General features: G+C 41.4%; 1 protein-coding gene across 2 annotated transcripts in view; it reads left to right on the top strand.

Moving 5' to 3' along the window:
* The window catches only part of DTHD1 (death domain containing 1), a 187747-nt gene that overhangs the window by 154132 nt on the left and 13473 nt on the right, over nt 1-20142 (top strand). For both annotated transcript variants that reach the window (XM_073608971.1, XM_073608965.1), the window contains exons 7-8: nt 423-712; nt 10225-10469. In XM_073608971.1, the coding sequence (XP_073465072.1) occupies nt 423-712; nt 10225-10469 (535 nt within the window). The remainder of the gene's footprint in view (nt 1-422; nt 713-10224; nt 10470-20142) is intronic.

Here is a 20142-nt window from a genome sequence, read left to right as displayed (position 1 = left end):
GTGAATTTATTTTGTGAGATGTGATGTACTTGTCTTACTTGGATAATACCAAATTTTGGAGAAATCCAAAGCCTTAACACAGGATGTTGCTGCTCAGAAATCACCCTTACTATATCCTATTAAGAAATCAAACTATGATAAAGCAGTCAAATCTTTATTTAGGTTGCTCTTATTACTGGGGAAAAAATGTAACCTCTACTACACAAAAGTACACAAAAGTCTTTTTGTCAATATACCAGCTGGATGATAAAGCAATAATATTTCTAAAAATACTATACTTTCAGTTACTACGATTTAAACATTGCTCATGCATAAACAATCAAACATTCATCCAAAAATGTATTGTTTGAGAGATTTTAGCAACTTGTTTATTATAAGGTTAAGATTAAAAGCACATTTTAATTGGTAACTGTATGTTTTAGCTTTATTATAGTTCGTCTGTCTTCGGCTATGGATGCCCCACATTTGATTAAATTTATTCATAGTTTGGAATTTGCTATAAACAGCACAATGGTCAATGTGGTTTTGTATAAAAGGAAAGACAACTTTCACAACATCATTGTAGAACTGGTTCCCTCTAAGGAATTAAACTGGGAAATCTCAGCTTTGACAGACGCTGGATACACTGGACCACCTGAGCCCTCTGAAGCAATAGCTCTTCAAGAAGGAGATCAAATTAATTTTCAGTTTTGTGGCAACATATCAGCATCGGGTGAGCACACATTTTTCTATTACAATGTTATATCAGTAGATGGGCTGTATGTCATGTGTAGTGTACTTAATTGTGAGCTCCCTCCCTGCTTTCTGCATTACAACAAAATTCTGACTTATAAGGTAGGACTGAGTGTGATTGGTGGATCTAAAACAACATTTAGTACTTTTATATATACATATATTTTGTACATCTGGCTTTTTGTATATGAGAGGCAGCAGTGAACATCATCAGAGTGTGCGTTTTGGACTTTTAGACCCCATTAGAAAAAGGAAGTGGGGCAGAAAAGCTTTGGTAATAACCCCAACCCCCATTGCCCTCCTCAAGACTTACGGTAAATAAGAATGCAGACCTTAGACTTACTTTGACTGTGGTTTGTAGCTTTCCAGTGTGGAGTCGATACTTACATCAGCTCTCATGCCCCATACCCACGATCAGAGATTCAGCCAGCAAGTCGGATATGAGCTTTTGAAAAACTAGTATGAATAAATTCAGCGCTGACTAACCAACGGACACAGATAATAAATGCAAGCAGACACTAAGGCAAATTCAACAACACCTCTATGACATAAAATGGAAAGTAGTGCTGCGCAAATATAAAAGTCCTCAAAAATCATATATCAGATGTAACAGGTGAAGTAAATGACAGGAACCACCAGTGGACACTCCGGACAACAGAAAACAACTTTAAAGTGACTGTGATCCCTCCACCGCACATGGATGGCCCCTCACCTGAGATAATCGACCTGAAACAGGTCATACAGCAAAAATAGCATACACTAGGTAGACCGATCCAGATGATGGTGGCTTCGTTTTCATAATTCAGCACTCATCAGATAGAAACGAATGATGTCTATGTAATAAAAAGGGGCAAACATAGTGCTCTCCGTAGAAAATGTATTAGATTTAAAAGAGTAAAATGTACACTTACAGAGACCGGCACTCAGATCCGAGTGCCGGCTGAGAAGCTTGCGATCGTATCAGCCAATGGCCGCGGGTGAGGTCATGCGCTCCTAGCCCCGTATGCGTTATGTCCTGTGGGCGGGACTTCATCAGCGTGGGGCGGGATGCACAGTGACGGCCCGCTTTGTTTATATACAGTACCATAGCGACGGCAGCACCAATCACAGTGCAGATGCAATAATCAAGGGGGAACATGAATCCAGCATGTCCCAACAGCTGCACCTGAACTGATAGTCAGCATAACATTCAGCCTCCCCCGGAGTGAAGAAATAATTAACACTATCAATCTGTGTACAGATAATTCCCCAAATAAGAGATGTAAATAAAATTTACAATAAAAAGCTTGGAAGCAACCCCGAATAGTAAAAATCCTCATAGAGAATCGGCCAGCTTAATGCCTATTTCAAACAGGGGAAAAATAGCAATTCATTTTTAAAAACGCATATAATCGCTCTAAAAAATCGCATAAAAAGAAAATATAAAAAAGGAAAGACATCAGACCACGGGCATCAACTAGATACGATCGCATATACACTGTACATAATCAATTACAATTACAGGTATTACAAAAAAATCCAAATAAAAAATAAAAAATAAGCAACATAAATAAAATTATCTATTGGAAATAAAACAGTTTAAATCAAAATCAACATTCATTCCGGCTGGGGATAGGACCTTAGTCTCGTAGATCCAGAATGATTCTCTACGACTAAGTTGTCTGATGTAATGGCCACCCCTCCAGTGACGGGGAACCTTTTCTATCCCCCAAAACTTGAGGCATTTAGGGTCCCTATGATGACAAAGGCGAAAATGCCTGGACACACTATGGGTTTTGACCCCCTGTTTAATATTACTAATGTGTTCGCCAACTCTCACATGTAATGCTCTTGAGGTTCGGCCCACATACTGGAGGCCACAGTCGCACTCCAGCATGTAGACCACCCCCACTGACGAACACGTAATCAGACCTTCAATTTGATAACTTTTGTGTGTGGCATTTGAGACAAATTCTTTCCGCCTCTTGATATTTCTGCTGGCTTTCCTACACGTGGCACATTTGCCACACGCATAGAAGCTAGACAGAAAACCAAACAACCTGTTGGTCCCTATTTTTGGTGGATTAATGACCCCTGGTGCTAACTGATCACGTAAAGACGGGGCCTTATGGTATACAAACCGTGGGTGCTCAGGGAGAACAGGCCCAAGAGTCCAATCACCTTTGAGGATGGGCCAATGTCTAGCTATTATTTGCTCAAATTTTTTATACTGGATATTGTAATCCAGTATAATGCGATAGCTGGTGGCATTATCCCCTGTTTCCGTGGATTTGACCTTATCCGCCACAACAGTGTTACTGTCTGTTGACAATACTTTAGCAATTTCTGAATCAACCAAAGCTTGCGTATACCCTTTTTCCTTGAACCTAGTTGCCAACACTTGTGACTGCAATAAAAAGTCTTCATCAGAGGTACAATTACGACGCAAACGGATAAATTGGCCTCTTGGTATGTTGCAGAGCCAAGACTTGTGGTGACAACTAGTCAGTGGATTGTATGCATTCCTATCTGTTGCTTTAAAGTGATTTCTGGTTTGAAAACCCACCTCCCCTTTGAAAATTTCAAGGTCTAAAAATGTGATCTGTTGTTGGTTGATCGTCCATGTTAGCTCAATATTTTTATTATTGTCATTCAGCTTATCCATAAAGATTTGCAGGCTCGCTAGATCACCTTCCCACACCATGATTAAATCATCGATGTATCGTCTGTAGCACGACAATTGCAACGGGGGTCATGAAATATGGTATCTTCCTCCCAGTGGGCCATAAAAAGATTGGCCACACTGGGAGCAAACCTGGCCCCCATAGCCACACCTCGCGTCTGCAGAAAATGATCCCCATTAAACCAAAAGTAATTGTTCAGCAAACAGAACTCTAAACTTTCTAATAAAAAAGAGATATGGTCACTTGGGAGGTCGGTGGTTGCTAAAGCCCATTTAACAGAATCCAAGGCCTGCTTGTGATCAAGTATACTGGACGAGGTGCATGGGAGGGTGGTTAAGATTTGAAGAATTTGTTTAGTATCGCGTAAAAATGCTTTGGTTTTTGTAACAAGTGGCTGAAGAAAAAAATCAAGGTATTGGCCTAGTCTCGAGTCTCAATTCCGTTCACAGTCGGACGACCAGGTGGATGTTCAGGATTTTTATGTAATTTAGGTAAAATATAAATTATGGGGGTCCTACAGTAGAATGGATCTAAATAGGCCGCCTCTTTGGGATTCAAAATTCCCTTACTTTTACCTTTTTCTATTAAACAATGTAGATTGTTCTTGAAAGACAACATAGGGTCACCCCTCAAGAGTTGATAGGTATTCCGGTCATTCAATAATTTTTCCATTTCTGCCTGATAATACGCTTTACTGAGCACAACCAACCCTCCCCCCTTATCCGCTGGTCGGATTACTATATCCCTCCTTTGCTCCAGGGAGGAGATACCTCTTTTAATGGCCTGTGAATCTCTAGCCTTCTTGATTTTGAGTTGATCAAGATCATGACATACTATATTCCTAAATACTTCCAAGTGCCTATTATCACTATAAATAGGATTGAAAACGGATCGATTCCGAAGGTTGGAATGCCTAGAGGTAGTATCCAGTGGGGGGGTAGTCCGTTGTACTGGATTAGAGAGAAAATATTTTTTCATGTTTAAATTGTGAATATACTTCTGTATACTGATATAAGCTTGAAATTTATTTAGATTGCGGATTGGAGCTACCTTTAAGCCTCTATCAAGGACTAATGTTTCCTCGGTGGTGAGAGGGGTACCGCTCAGGTTAAAGATCCCAGTACCTAATGGGGTCTTGGCCTTTTGGACTCGTCTTCCCCCCCTACACCCTCTCTGTGTTTTCTTTTTAAACTGCCTTGATCTTTCCTTGGGTCTTGAAGACCTCTCCTTTGGTCCTGAGGACTCGCTTGGCCTGCAGGGTCTCTCACCCATATGGGACCTGGTCGTCCGATTGTGAACGGAATTGATTCCGTAACCTCGAGACTAGGCCAATACCTTGATTTTTTTCTTCAGCCACTTGTTACAAAAACCAAAGCATTTTTTACGCGATACTAAACAAATTCTTCAAATCCTAACCACTGTCCCATGCACCTCGTCCAGTATACTGATAACTGCAGACGTTGGTTCTCTATATACAATTATTGATCACAAGCAGGCCTTGGATTCTGTTAAATGGGCTTTAGCAACCACCGACCTCCCAAGTGACCATATCTCTTTTTTATTAGAAAGTTTAGAGTTCTGTTTGCTGAACAATTACTTTTGGTTTAATGGGGATTATTTTCTGCAGACGCGAGGTGTGGCTATGGGGGCCAGGTTTGCTCCCAGTGTGGCCAATCTTTTTATGGCCCACTGGGAGGAAGATACCATATTTCATGACCCCCGTCGCAATTGTCGTGCTACAGACGATACATTGATGATTTAATCATGGTGTGGGAAGGTGATCTAGCGAGCCTGCAAATCTTTATGGATATGCTGAATGACAATAATAAAAATATCGAGCTAACATGGACGATCAACCAACAACAGATCACATTTTTAGACCTTGAAATTTTCAAAGGGGAGGTGGGTTTTCAAACCAGAAATCACTTTAAAGCAACAGATAGGAATGCATACATTCCACTGACTAGTTGTCACCACAAGTCTTGGCTCTGCAACATACCAAGAGGCCAATTTATCCGTTTGCGTCGTAATTGTACCTCTGATGAAGACTTTTTATTGCAGTCACAAGTGTTGGCAACTAGGTTCAAGGAAAAAGGGTATACGCAAGCTTTGGTTGATTCAGAAATTGCTAAAGTATTGTCAACAGACAGTAACACTGTTGTGGCGGATAAGGTCAAATCCACGGAAACAGGGGATAATGCCACCAGCTATCGCATTACACTGGATTGCAATATCCAGTATAAAAAATTCGAGCAAATAATAGCTAGACATTGGCCCATCCTCAAAGGTGATCGGACTTTTGGGCCTGTTCTCCCTGAGCACCCACGGTTTGTATACCGTAAGGCCCCGTCTTTACGTGATCGGTTAGCACCAGGGGTCATTGATCCACCAAAAATAGGGACCAACAGGTTGTTTGGTTTTCTGTCTGGCTTCTATGCGTGTGGCAAATGTGCCACATGTAGGAAAGCCAGCAGAAATATCAAGAGGTGGAAAGAATTTGTCTCAAATGCCACACACAAAAGTTATCAAATTGAAGGTCTGATTACGTGTTCGTCAGTGGGGGTGGTCTACATGCTGGAGTGCGACTGTGGCCTCCAGTATGTGGGCCGGACCTCAAGAGCATTACATGTGAGAGTTGGCGAACACATTAGTAATATTAAACAGGGGGTCAAAACCCATAGTGTGTCCAGGCATTTTCGCCTTTGTCATCATAGGGACCCTAAATGCCTCAAGTTTTGGGGGATAGAAAAGGTTCCCCATTACTGGAGGGGTGGCCATTACATCAGACAACTTAGTCGTAAAGAATCATTCTGGATCTATGAGACTAAGGTCCTATCCCCAGCCGGAATGAATGTTGATTTTGATTTAAATTGTTTTATTTCCAATAGATAATTTTATTTATGTTGTTTATTTTTTATTTGGATTTTTTTGTAATACCTGTAATTGTAATTGATTATGTATATGCGATCGTATCTAGTTGATGCCCGTGGTCTGATGTCTTTCCTTTTTTATATTTTCTTTTTATGCGATTTTTTAGTGCGATTATATGCGTTTTTAAAAATGAATTGCTATTTTTCCCCTGTTTGAAATAGGCATTAAGCTGGCCGATTCTCTATGAGGATTTTTACTATTCGGGGTTGCTTCCAAGCCTTTTATTGTAAATTTTATTTACATCTCTTATTTGGGGAATTATCTGTACACAGATTGATAGTGTTAATTATTTCTTCACTCCGGGGGAGGCTGAATGTTATGCTGACTATCAGTTCAGGTACAGCTGTTGGGACATGCTGGATTCATGTTCCCCCTTGATTATTGCATCTACACTGTGATTGGTGCTGCCCGTCGCTATGGTACTGTATATAAACAAAGCGGGCCGTCACTGTGCATCCCGCCCCACGCTGATAAAGTCCCGCCCACAGGACGTAGCGCGTACGGGGGCTAGGAGCACATGACGTCACCCGCGGCCATTGGCTGATACGATCGCAAGCTTCTCAGCCGGCACTCGGATCTGAGTGCCGGTCTCTCTAAGTGTACATTTTACTCTTTTAAATCTAATACATTTTCTACGGAGAGCACTATGTTTGCCCCTTTTTATTACATATACATCATTCGTTTCTATCTGATGAGTGCTGAATTATGAAAACGAAGCCACCATTATCTGGATCGGTCTACCTAGTGTATGCTATTTATGCTGTATGACCTGTTTCAGGTCGATTATCTCAGGTGAGGGGCCATCCATGTGCGGTGGAGGGATCACAGTCGCTATAAAGTTGTTTTCTGTTGTCCGGAGTGTCCACTGGTGGTTCCTGTCATTTACTTCACCTGTTACATCTGATATATGATTTTTGAGGATATGAGCTTTTGGTCAGAAATTCAGACCGTGTGTATGCTCCATCGGACTTGTGCTGGCAGAATTCCAGCCAGCAAAAGATTGAGGGCAGGTTCTCTATTTTTCGGTCGTAAAAAGTTCCTATTCAAAAATGTGTTCATCTGTATGCAATTCGATCGCGCAAAAAATCACGCATGCTTGGAAACAATTCGATGCATGCTCGGAAGCATTGAACTTCATTTTCTCAGCTTGTCGTAGTGTTGTACGTCACCGCGTTCTTGACGGTCGAAAGTTTAGAGAACTTTTGTGTGACCATGTGTATGCAAGGCAAGCTTGAACGGAATTCCGTCAGAAAAACCATCCAAGTTTTTTCCGACAGAATTTCTGATCGTGTGTATGGGGCATTACTGTGTCTGCTGCACCCATGCTGGAATGTTTTATATATTTCAAAGGCTTGTTTATTTACGGGCTAAGGTTTGTAAAGAGGAATATTCCAATTAATATTCATGACTATGCAAGTGTGATCAGGTGGTTATGGCTGGTAAAGGTGGTTATATACAGTGGGTAAAATAAATATTGAAGTTGTTAGCATTTTTCTAGGTCAATATATATCTAAATGTGCTATTGCCATGGAATTTTCACCACATGTCGGTAACAATCCATGCAATCCATACATACAAAGAAACTAAAACAAATAAGTTCAGAAATTAGGTTTTGTGTAATAAAATGGAATGACACAGGGAAAAAGTATTGAACAAGCTAACTGAAATGTATTTAATGCTTTGTACAAAATCCTTTGTTGGTAATGACAGCTTCAAGATGCCTCCTGTATGGAGAAACTAGTCGCATGCATTGCTCAGGTGTGATTTTGGCCCATTCTTCCACACAAACAGTCTTTAAATCTTGAAGATTCCGTCGGCCTCTTCTATGAACTCTTTAGTTTAGTTCTTTAGTTCTTTCTATAGATTTTCTATTCGATTCAAGACAGGTGATTGGCTGGACCATTCTAGCAGCTTTATTTTCTTTCTTTGAAACCAATTGCGAGTTTCCATGGCTTTGTGTTTGGGATCATTGTCTTGCTAAAGTAGATGGCAGCAGATTTTTATCAAGAATGTTTTGGTACATTTTTAAATTCATCCTTCCTTTAACGATATGAAGTTTTGCCAGTACCGTATGCTGAAAAAAGCCCCACACCATGCTGTTCCCACCTCCAAACTTCACTGTTGATATGGTGTTTTTGGGGAGATGTGCAGTGCCATTTGACCTCAAAACATGATGTGTAATATAGCATCCAAAGAGTACAATTTTATTCTCATCTGACCAGACTATATTCACCCAGCATTTCACAGGCCTGTCTAAATGTTATACAGCACACTTTAAACAAGATTCAACATGCTTTTTCTTCAGCAATGGAGTCTTGCATGGTGAGCGTGCATACAGGTCATGGCGGTTGAGTGTATTACTTATTGTTTTCTTTGAAACAATTGTACCTGTAATTCCAGGTCTTTCTGAAGCTCTCCACAAGTGTCCCTTGGCTCTTGGACAACTCCTCTGATAATTCTTTTCACTCCTCTATCAGAAATCTTGCAAAGAGCACCTTACTGTGGCCATTTTATGGTGAAGTGATGTTCTTTCCACTTCTGGATTATGACCCCAACAATGCCTACCGGGAACATTTAGAAGAAATCCTTCTGTAACCAGTGCCATCAGTATGTTTTGCAACAATAAGGTTGCAAAGGTCTTGAGAGAGCTCTTTGCTTTTACCCATCATGAGCTGTTTTTTGTGTGACACCTTGGTAATGAGACACGTTTTTATAGGGCATCAGTTGAGATCTGAACCAGCTGATATTAATTTTCACTGTCAGGTGGCAGGATTGCTTTCTAATTACTGATGGTGTGTTGGCTTCCTATGCCTTTTTGCACCTCCTTTTCTTCATGTGTTCAATAATTTTCCCCTGTGCCATTCCATTTACTTGGGGTTACTATGTTTTACTAAGTCTTCAGGCCTGTCATATGATGTCAAAGAGTCCTTTTTTCTCTTCCCTGAGCCAGATGGTCCTCAGTGATGCAATATTACAAAGCAAATGCAATGCATCATGATACACTGAACTCAAAGTGTGCCCTCAGTCCTCTGTGTTGAGTAATGCTGAGCATTACAACTTGAAAGACTGCAGACATTTTGTAGCAGAGACGATGGGGGGACAGCTCTGGGGACAGCTCTGGACTGAAGATGAGTATTGTGGACAGAGAATTTTTTTTTAACAAGCTGAGGGACATTTAAAAAATATAGCCTTAATTTGGACTTTAAGGAATATGCTCAATGAAAATATAAATAAATAAATACAATTGTTTATTATACAATTATACAATTCTTAGATTAATTACTGATAACATTTATTAGCAGGTGTACTGCAACTAACAATTACTGGCATAATAAAGACAGGTTCCAACTGGTGTAAAATATTTGGCCTTTAAAGTGGTTCTTCACTGCACCACAAACCATAAACGCTATTTAATTCATTTTTAATATTTAGAACAAACTCCCCCATCTATCCATGTCTCAATTCTTTATTTTGTTGGGAAATCTCTTTGAAAAACACCATGGCTATCTTGAGTAAGGGAAGATGATTCCTGTAGCATTTACTTCCTGCCCTTAGCTCAAGTATGCATACAGGAGAGTGTGCTTAGCTGAGAAAACCTCTCCTCCTCTTCTCCCCTACTGAAGACTCCTGGGATGCATGACATCATTTGTCTAGACAGTAAACCAGGAAGTAACTGAAGAAAGGTAAAAAAAACAAGTAAATATTATGTATTTTCCTATCGATTTACTAATGTTAGCTGCATAAGGATTAAAAATAATCAATGTTGATTGGGAGAGTGAAGTTCCACTTTAAGAATAAAATGGGGTTGATTTTGCACTGTCCAGTTCTAGTAAATCAACCCCAATGTCTAAGTGGTTAAAGATCTTCTATAATATCTTAATTTTCTAATGTCTTTCAGATGGCACAGAATCCAATGAAACATACAGGTTGACATTTCACTCACAAAAAATGCACAGACTATCCTTTGATCTCAGTGTTGTTGATGAGTTTGGAAATTACAGCTCACCACATTATAAAGGGACAGTAGCATTCTACAGAGTATCAAAGGAAGATATTGTTACAAGCTACAAGACTGAACAATCAACTGATAGCTCTTTACGACAAAGGACACCAGTATGCAAGCTTCCTATTACTCTCCCCAAGGTAAGGAGAAATAGTAGCATTCATCTCATACTGTATATTTGTAACCAAGGGAGAGATGCAATTGAAAGGAACAAATCAATACAAGTGCATAGAAAAAATTACTTGGTGTACTTTTTTTGCTAGTAAAGAACAGCAATACAGTTTCATAGATTTGCAAATTTACAGTATGTAACATTAACTCATTACAAGGGAGCAGCTAGAAGAAAACACATCTGCATTGACTTGTTCCCATTACAAATGTCACCAGGATTTGCAGAAACAAAAGAGTAAAAATAGACAATGCCCCAAACAATGACCATTTTAAGAAATCCAAAAGGGATTGACTTCTTATAACCCCACACAGGTTGGTGATAAAGCACCGATTCTATTACAGCCATCCTCTGAAAAGCACCAGGAGCTGTTTTTTTCACCTCCTTTTTACCATATACACTTGGTGTATTTACTTTTAGTAAGTCCTTAAACTGTGGCAACTGATACTTTCCCTATCTCATTCCATATCTCTCATGGTCTTAGGCACTATTTTTCATTGGGACCCTATCTACTGTAAGTGTTCCTGACTGTAGCCCTGATTGCACCCCATCCTATCAACACACTTCAGAATAGTTATTCTCCTGTTTACTCTCCATACAATCATTGGTGACTATGGGAAGTGCAGCAGTAGTCATGCGATCACCAAAGTACAATTAGGGAAAGCCCACATCTACAAAAAGAGTACCATTTTGCTTAGAACAGGATGTTTAAGGAATACAGTAGACAAAAAAGGGGGGAATTTGGGACTTTAAATGAGGCTATTGAATTGTGGAGGTAAAAATGGTTGCAAAATATTTTATTTGTGACAGAGATATGAAACAAGTGGAAACATTTCATATATATATATGAAACATGCACAAAGCATTAACATGATGGGTAATCGAATACATACATATCGGCTTGACAGCACATGAACATAACAAATAAATATGGTAATTGATATAAACATATATAAAAACATGTCAGAAAAGCGGCATTCGGCAAATTGATGAGAGGTGTAAAGGGTTTTTGAACATGATTAGTTGTGAATATAATACATAGTATCTTCCTATTGATAGGCATGTAGATGCATCCTAAATTTCCGACGCCTTTCGTGTAAAAAACACTTCCTCAGGGGCAGATGCTACAAGTAATCTAAAAAGGAACAAAGTATAATTAATCTAATGTGATACCACAAATTGCACCCTGCAGGGATATGAGGCCTGTGCCCTATCTGCCCATCGCTAGCAATTCCACTGCTTATATAGTCTTTACAAGCTAAAAAGAGCTTTGAAGCAAGCCCTCACAGACCTTTGTAGAGAATTAAAAAAGAGACTTCAAAATCGGGTTTCAGTTGATTTCTAACAGCTTATGGCCGCTTTCGCAAGAGTAGTCTGATCAGACCTGTCTCGGTTTTTCAGGCAGGTCCTAATGGAAGCTCCTTGTAAGTTATAAGTTAGTTATAAGTAAGTGGTTGTGCATCTGCTTGTAAGTGGTTGTGCATTTATTGCTTATAAAGAATTTTGGCACAAGTGCATTTTAAGAAAACTGGGTGAGATTTTTCAGACTGAATTTTGCTTGTTCAGAGTTATGGCAAATGGTTGAACTAAATTGGCTTAAATTGGCTGCAGTAGGATTTTACGGCTTTTTTCTCCAAAATCCACAGCCGTGGGGGCTGGGAGATGTCATTTGCAACAAGTGAGCAAAGGGAGAGGATGTTGGTGGTCTGTGTTTTTTTTTTCTATTTTAATTGGCTAGTGGGCATTTTTTATTGTTACCATGGATCTGCATTGCTACATGTTGAAGGTTTACTCTGTGGGACATTATGGGTTTTTATTTTTAATTAAAGGACTTTAAAAAAAATCACCAGTGGGTGTATTTACTGTTTACGTGTATTTCTGTAAATTAGTAGGGGTACTGGGTAGATATTTGTTACTAATTGAAAATTTGGAGGTCATTTTTCCATGGCTCCAAAAAATGAATTGGGGTTAGTGAACACTCCACAAGCAGCAATTTGTAAGAGAAAAAAGTTTGTGCCATAATGACCCAGAACTCTCTCACATTGAGTTAGGGCATGTAAACAAATTTTTACTGCTAGTAAGGATTGCTGGAAGTGGGTGCATTTATAGAAGTCACAAGGAGGAGAGATTAGGGTCCTGTGACATCTGAATAGAGGACAACCAGAACAAGTGTCTAAGAAAGTGCTTTGCACTACGTTTCTTCCCCTGATAGACTGAAATACATTCTTTATTGTGGAGACCTGAGGGGGAGGAGTAGTTGGGGGAGAGGGGAAAGAAAAAGGAGAAAGACTATAAGACCTGAACACAGGTGAACAAATCTACTAGGTCATAGTGATAGTAGGGTGTTTTTCAGCTTAGGTGTAGGTAGAGCGAGGGACAATTGAAGTATATCCAAAGGAGTAGGAGAGGCATCTTGTTTAAGGGACACCCATTGTTTTGTCGCCCTATGTCAAACCAGTCTAATGCCCCGTACACATGATCGGACATTAATCAGACATTCCGACAACAAAATCCATGGATTTTTTCTGACGGGTGTTGGCTCAAACTTGTTTTGCATACACACGGTCGCACAAATTTCCGATCGCCAAGAACGCGGTCACGTACACCACGTACAACGAGACTAGAAAAGGGTAGGTCCAAACCAAGCGTGGCACCCTTTGGGCTCCTTTTGCTAATCTCATGTTAGTAAAAGTTTGGTGAGAGACGATTCGCGCTTTTTCAGACTCGTGGCTTTCAGATCTTTTTCTGCTGTTCGGTTTGTGTTGAGTTCGCATTGATATATCATTGTGTTCTTGTTCGTTCGTTACTGATTTTCAGGTCGCTCTTCACAGGCCTTGCTGTTCTTCAGTGCGTTCTGTTACTTCGTTCTGAGCAGCAGACCGTTTTCTAGCCATGTTGCGTATATGTACTCCTCGTAGAGTTCGTGCTGTGTGGGGGCTTGGTGTTGGGGTCCTTACCTTTACACAAGTCCAGTCCATGAACAGGGTGGGGAGGAGTTCATGGACCAAGAATTGGTTGCTCCAGCGTGACCAGTTCTGTCATATGCCTTTGCTCCGTGAGATCCGTGAGAATAATCCTGATGATTTCAGGAACTTTCTCCGGATGACAGACCCCGTATTTCACCGTTTGTTGGCTTTGCTGACCCCTTATATTAGCAGGCAGGATACCTGCATGAGGCAAGCCATCACTCCGGAGCAGAGGCTCATCGCCACCCTGCGGTACTTGGCGACAGGGAGAAGCCTGCAGGACTTGAAGTTCTCGACAGGCATCTCCCCCCAGGCTCTGGGGATCATTATCCCAGAGACCTGTTCTGCCATCATCCAGGTCCTGCAGAAGGACTATATTAAGGTAAGATTTTTATCCTTTAACATCACATTTTATTGTATTTAATATTTGATAATATATTGTATTTCTTTCCTCATTCCCTAATTACCATGATTGTAATATGCTGTGAATGTCCCCTTTGTCCTCATGCATGCTGTTTTTTTATGTAATTATTTTTTTTGTCCTTCATACATATTTGCCTGCACTTACCTCCCCAGCATGGTCTCCTGGCCCTATATTCACCTCATGTAGTCACTTAACAATGTATTTTATCAGCTCCATAGTAGTGCTTTACCCCAAACACCCCCTAAAATGTTTTAAAATGTGATTTCTGCTTTAAATTCAGGCAGAGTGCCAGAGGCTTTTTTTGGGACAAATCATTGGGAACCCCCCTCCCCCCAACTGCTAAGTCAGCTGATACAAATTCTCTATCTATCCTCAATCATCTATCTGCTGACTTTGCCAAACCCATACACACTATACCCATCATTTTGTGGTCAGATGTATGGATGAATTCCCCAAAGCATGTAGTGCAAGGGCCTGCCTGAATACTTTCAAATGGTACTGTTTCAAGTTTTTGTATCCTATTATTATCTTGATAGGTAATAGCAGAATGTCTAAATGTGCTCAAATGTGTACAGTGTGTATTTATATATTTGTATTATGACACTTCTTACCTGTCCAGTGGGCTGTCAATAGTGTAACTAAGGGGGGGCTGGCCAAAGTAATACACATTATTTAGGCATTCATCTCTCAATGAAGTGGAGAGGGTTACCTGTCCAAGAGCTCCCCCCTAAAATGTTAGAAATGGCCCATGAGAGGTGGGGGGGAGGGGGAATCTGATAGGTGTACCTTATACTTTGGTCTTTAAAAACTCCCTCAAATAAATGTTATCTTGATGTTGGCCAAGAATGTTTGTGTCTAATCTGCTTTCCCTGTTTATGTGCAAAGTGACTAAGTTTTTTTGTTGTTTGACTCCACAGTTTCCTTCCGCGCCACAGGAATGGCAGACTGTGGCTTCCCACTTTGCCCAGCGGTGGGACTTTTCTAACTGCGGAGGGGCAATTGATGGGAAACACGTCCACATCGTCCCACCACCCAACTCGGGGTCATACTATTTCAACTATAAGGGGGTTCAATAGTATTGTGATGTTGGAGGTGGTGTCGGCTACTTACGAGTTCCTGTATGTGGACGTGGGGAAGAATGGCTGGATGTCCGATGGTGGAGTCATCGCCCAGACGGAGTTCTACAGGCGTCTCCAGAATGGCAGCTTGGACTTGCCACCTCCAGAAGACAATGTGGAAGGACTCCCATTCGTCTTCGTTGTGTGTGAAGCGTTTGCGCTGGGGGACCATCTTATGCGGCCATTCCCGATGAGGACCCTCACCCCGGACCAGAGGGTTTTAATTACCAGCTGGCCAGAGCCAGAAGAGTGGTGGAGAACACGTTTGGAATCATGGCCAGCCGGTTCCGCCTATTTCTTACACCCATACACATGGCGGAGTACAAACTGAATCACATCATCCTGGTGTGCTGTGTTCTACACAACTTTTTACTGCAACATTCTGCCAACTATGCTGGCTCAGTTGGGCCTGAGGCCGGAATTCTAAATGAAACAACCCTGACGGCGCTTGAAAGTACCTGTCCTGGCTAGCCCCCCCCCTGAGTGCCCGTGAGGCCCGTCTAAAATACCTTGAATACTTTGCGGGTAGGGGGCTATCAATTTGCCAGACAATGTCTGAAACCTTTTTCAAATAATAAAAATAATAACTACTAAAATCTTTGGTGACATTTACTGCTTGCGTTTCTTTTAGCTGACCCTAACAGAAATGTGGTGAGTCCTGAAAATGGCGTGATTGTGTAACATTACAAAGCATTTTTGGGTGTTATTTACTAAAGGCAAAGACACTTTGCACTACAAGTGCAGTTGAAACTGCACTTGTAGTGCAAAGTGGATTTTACTTTAGGAAATAACCCCCATTGTCACTGAAAACACCAATTAGAGCACAACACAAGTTTTGGAGCGTTGAAACAATAATCCACACATTCTTGATTAACAATCTTTTTAATCCCAGCACAATCACATGTGCATTTGTAAAAGGTTTTTAAAACAAACCAACATGTTTGTTGTATAACAATTTTTGGGGTCACATTAGAAAAAGTAGAAATGTCCATTTAAGATAAAACAGGCATGTTTAAAACCAACAAGAAAGACACAAATCTTGAACTTACAAAGTTCACATTTGGTAGAACTTGAAGGCAATATCAGACATGAGTATTTACAAACTGTGTTTGATATTGCGTTCAGATGGGGTGAAGTCACCCCAGGAAAAGCCAAATTTTGAAGATGCACACAAATTGCCGAATGTCAACATGTGCTAGCTGCCATCGCAGGGGATCAAGGGACGTATTTTGTGGGTGCAACCCCTTCCTCACAGCTACTTTATTATTGAGGAAGGGGTTGCACCCCCAAAACGCCTACATTGATCTCCTGTGATGTATCTTCAGAATTTGGCTTTTCACAAATATGTCAAAAAATGGGATAAATTTTTAGCTCACAAAAAAACAAAGGGATTTGGATTTGTTTTAAACTCTCCCTAAAACATCAATGATGTTCTTCATTTTTTTTTGAACATCATTGATGTTTTTCTGGATGTTTTCCAAGTCCCTATTACACCCCATGATCTCCTCGATCAGGATCTGTGCACTTTCAGAGGTGAAATGCCCTAGATCCACAACATCACGATCACCTAAAAAGATAGAAACAAAAACACACCATGTATTATAAATATGCCGGCATCCATCTCTTACCTGAGCCTGTGGTCGCAGACACTCACCTGTTGTGGTGACTAGTTCCCCCACATCTCCTTCCTCCTCCTCCTCCTGTTGTCTTTGTGGGATCTCCCCTTCTTCCAGAGGTGGGGGGATCTGTGGTCTCCTCGGATGAGGGGTGTCCTCCGAGTCTTTTATCCCCTGTGTAAAAACAAATAGGTATACTTAGCACACAGATATTTCATGGCATAACTATAAATATGAAATATTGCTTGGAAGTGGGGTACAATTGTCTATTTTGGCAGAGTTCCAAGATGTTGAAATTTTATTGTCCTTTGTCAAGCTTGAATACTTACCTGTTTAGTACAAGCTTCACAGATGGAGTCACCCCTATAGTTACACTGGAGCACCTGTGTGGGCCCCTAATAAAAAGGGTGTTCTTGTGTCCCACACTAGTGCTCCAGAGTCCAGATGTGAAAACTGCTGCTGAGTGTCCTCTCCTTACACAGAATCTAGTTTGCATTTCATTCTAGTTACAAACCCATCTACACAACCAAATTATTTTCAGGCAAGTAGGCCATAAAAAATGTTTTAAAATGCGTATGGCCAAAACAATGGTGTGTTCTAGGCCGAACGTTTCATACGAACGAATAATGTGCCCATGAACATGAATTTGCCATTTTAAACTGGACAACAGTTAAGAAAAGCACATGGAGCAGCACGAACGTAATAAACATAAAGAATAGGAACACAGGACAACTACTTACTTTTTTGCAGCACTCTCCTGATCCTTCTGTACTGCTCACTCTCCCTTAATTTGAGGTCCGACCACCGCTTCCTGAGCTGATCTTTAGATCGTCGTACCCCGAAATTCCGGTGCAGACTCTTGACCACTTTCGCCATGATCTTGGCCCTTCTGACATTGGGGTTGGGGTAAGGTCCATACTTCCCGTCATAGTCGGCCTTCTTCAGGATGTCCACCATCTCCAACATCTCCCCAAAGGACATATTCGATGCCTTAAATCGTCTCCTTCTGGATCGGGATGTTTCAGGCTCCGGGCTTTCCTCCTCCTTGTTGGTGTAATTATCTGACACCTGCTGTGTCTCCGCCATGTGCTCTTCCCCCACTGTGCCGAACGAGAAGGGCAGGGAATAGACTAAAAAGAACGTCAGGGGCGGGCAGAGTTTCACGCATGCGCAGTGTCTATAAAGCGTAACACACATGCGTAGTACGTACGATCTGTGAGCGGAGGAAGGAGTAACGGAGGCGCCGATCGTGATAGTGAAGGTAAGATTTAACATTGGGCCTATACTGCTTCTAGATTGAGGCCTGTATTTGCACAAGTTTAGAAGACTTTAGGCTGACATTAGGGTTTGTCTTGTGTTGGGTCTTGCAGTGAAAATGGATATCTTGAAGGATCATGACTTTATGCCAATCTTCATTTATATGTTCAGGGAGCTGCCCTGTCTGTGGCAGATAAACCACCCTGAATATAAGAACCAAACAAAGAGGAAGGCAGCGCTGGATAATTTGCTGCAATTTGTGAAGACGGTGATCCCCGCGGCAGACATCACCTATTTGAAGATCCTAATTGGTGGCCTGAGGAGCACTTATCTAAGGGAGCGCAAGAAGGTCCAGGATTCCCAGAGATCAGGAGCTGCAGATGACATTTATGTCCCCAGGCTGTGGTACTATGACAGACTGCATTTTCTGTCAGGTCAGACTGAACCCAGGCCAGCACTCTCCACTCTTCCTTCCACGCTTCCTTCCCCCCCCAGCTGAGGCTTCTGACGCCCAACCTGAGCCTTCCAGGCAGCAACATGTGGAGGAGCCCAGATTGAGCCAGGTATAGCATTCTTCTAAATAGTGCTGGTTGTCCAATCAATGATGTTAAATAGATGTAAGTTAGGAGTACTAATTTAGGATTGTGATTGATGATGAAAAAACTAAAACCATGTCCCGTTTTCATACACTGGGAAGTATCAGCCAGGAGGTGGCTGGGCCAAGCAGGCTGCCTGATACCCAGGTCCCTCCCCTACACCTTCAAAGACAAAGTGGCAGGAAGAGGAGTAACCTGGAGGAGGCTGCCATAGGCCTCTTTTGGAAGGCTACTGAGGCCCTCAGAACACCCCACAGTGTGGAGGAGGACTTTGCTGGCATAACTGCCTGCAAAATGATGCAGATGGAGGAGGGCCAACGACTCCTATGTGAGTTCTTAATTTTGGAAGCTCTAAATAAGGGGTTGAGGGGCCAACTCACATGTGCAACCCACATTTGTCACCTCACCCATGGTCCTCCTCCTCCTCCTCCTCCAGATCCTACTCCTCCTCCTGCCACATCTCCAACATCAGAGCCACAGCCGGGAAGGAAGCGTGGAAGGAAGACCAGAGAGTGATGACCCTGGGTTCAGTCTGGTCTGGCAAAATATACAAGCTCTTGTAGTACCACAGCCTGGGGACATACATGTCATCTGCTGCTTTCTGGATCTCTGGGACTTCTGGACCAGACTGCACTCCCTTAGATATGGAATCCTCAGGCCACCAATTTTGCAGTAAAATAATTGATGTCTGCCCTGGGGGTCCAAGGCTTCGCCAATTTCTGATGTTTCTCCAGCATTGCCTCCCTCTTTGTTTGGTTCTGAGCCCTTAATTTAGAAATTTTTGCTTCAATTATACTCGCCTATGTGTGTTTTCCTTCAAAAAGGACAGTTTGTTTGTGAGGAGGCAGGTACATTTCAAAAATACAATGTGAAATTAACAAGGGACACCAACACCAAACAATCTCATTGAGATTAAATAATACAAGAAAATAGTGGTGTCGTGGTAACTTGACACACAAAACACACACAAAAATATTCTGGAGTAAAACAAAAAAAAATAAAATAAAAATCAGCCTTGAAAAAAATACAAAACCAAAAAAAAAAAAAAAATTTTGTCAGATGTGACAAATCAAAATATATTGAGGGGATCACGATAAATAATAAAGAAATGAGTTTGTAAGAACTCTGTGTGAATATGAGCAGCAAAACTACTCTATTCTTCTAGCATTATAAAGAAGAAGAGAGTGCGCTGCATTAAACAATTTTTAACATTGCAGCGTGACGAAAGTGCTCTATCCATTCCGAACGCTAATTTTACCAGACCGAGCTGTTCCGTCTCGGAATTTCTTCTGAGCATGCGTGGCACTTTGTGCGTCAGAATTGTCCACACACAGTCGGAATTGACGCGATCGGATTTTGTTGTTGGAAAATTTTATGGCCTGCTCTCAAACTTTGTGTGTCGGAAAATCCAATGGAAAAAGTCCGATGAAGCCCACACACGGTCGGATTTTCCGACAACACGCTCCGATCACACATTTTCCGTCATAAAATCCGACCGTGTGTACGGGGCATTAGACGATATGGTATAGTCGGACATCTGGGAGTGCCATGCCCCTCCAGGCTGTTTCAGGCATGCTGGTTTAAAGGACCAGACAAAATTGTTGAAGAGAGATTTGAGGGTCTTGAAATAGGGTACAGATATGTGAATTGGAATTGTTTGTAGGAGG

The sequence above is a fragment of the Aquarana catesbeiana genome, linkage group LG01 (genome assembly GCF_042186555.1).
Source record: "Aquarana catesbeiana isolate 2022-GZ linkage group LG01, ASM4218655v1, whole genome shotgun sequence".
Lineage (NCBI taxonomy): Eukaryota > Metazoa > Chordata > Amphibia > Anura > Ranidae > Aquarana > Aquarana catesbeiana.
Note: the sequence above shows the minus strand (reverse complement) of the source record. Positions and strands in the feature narration are given on the sequence as shown.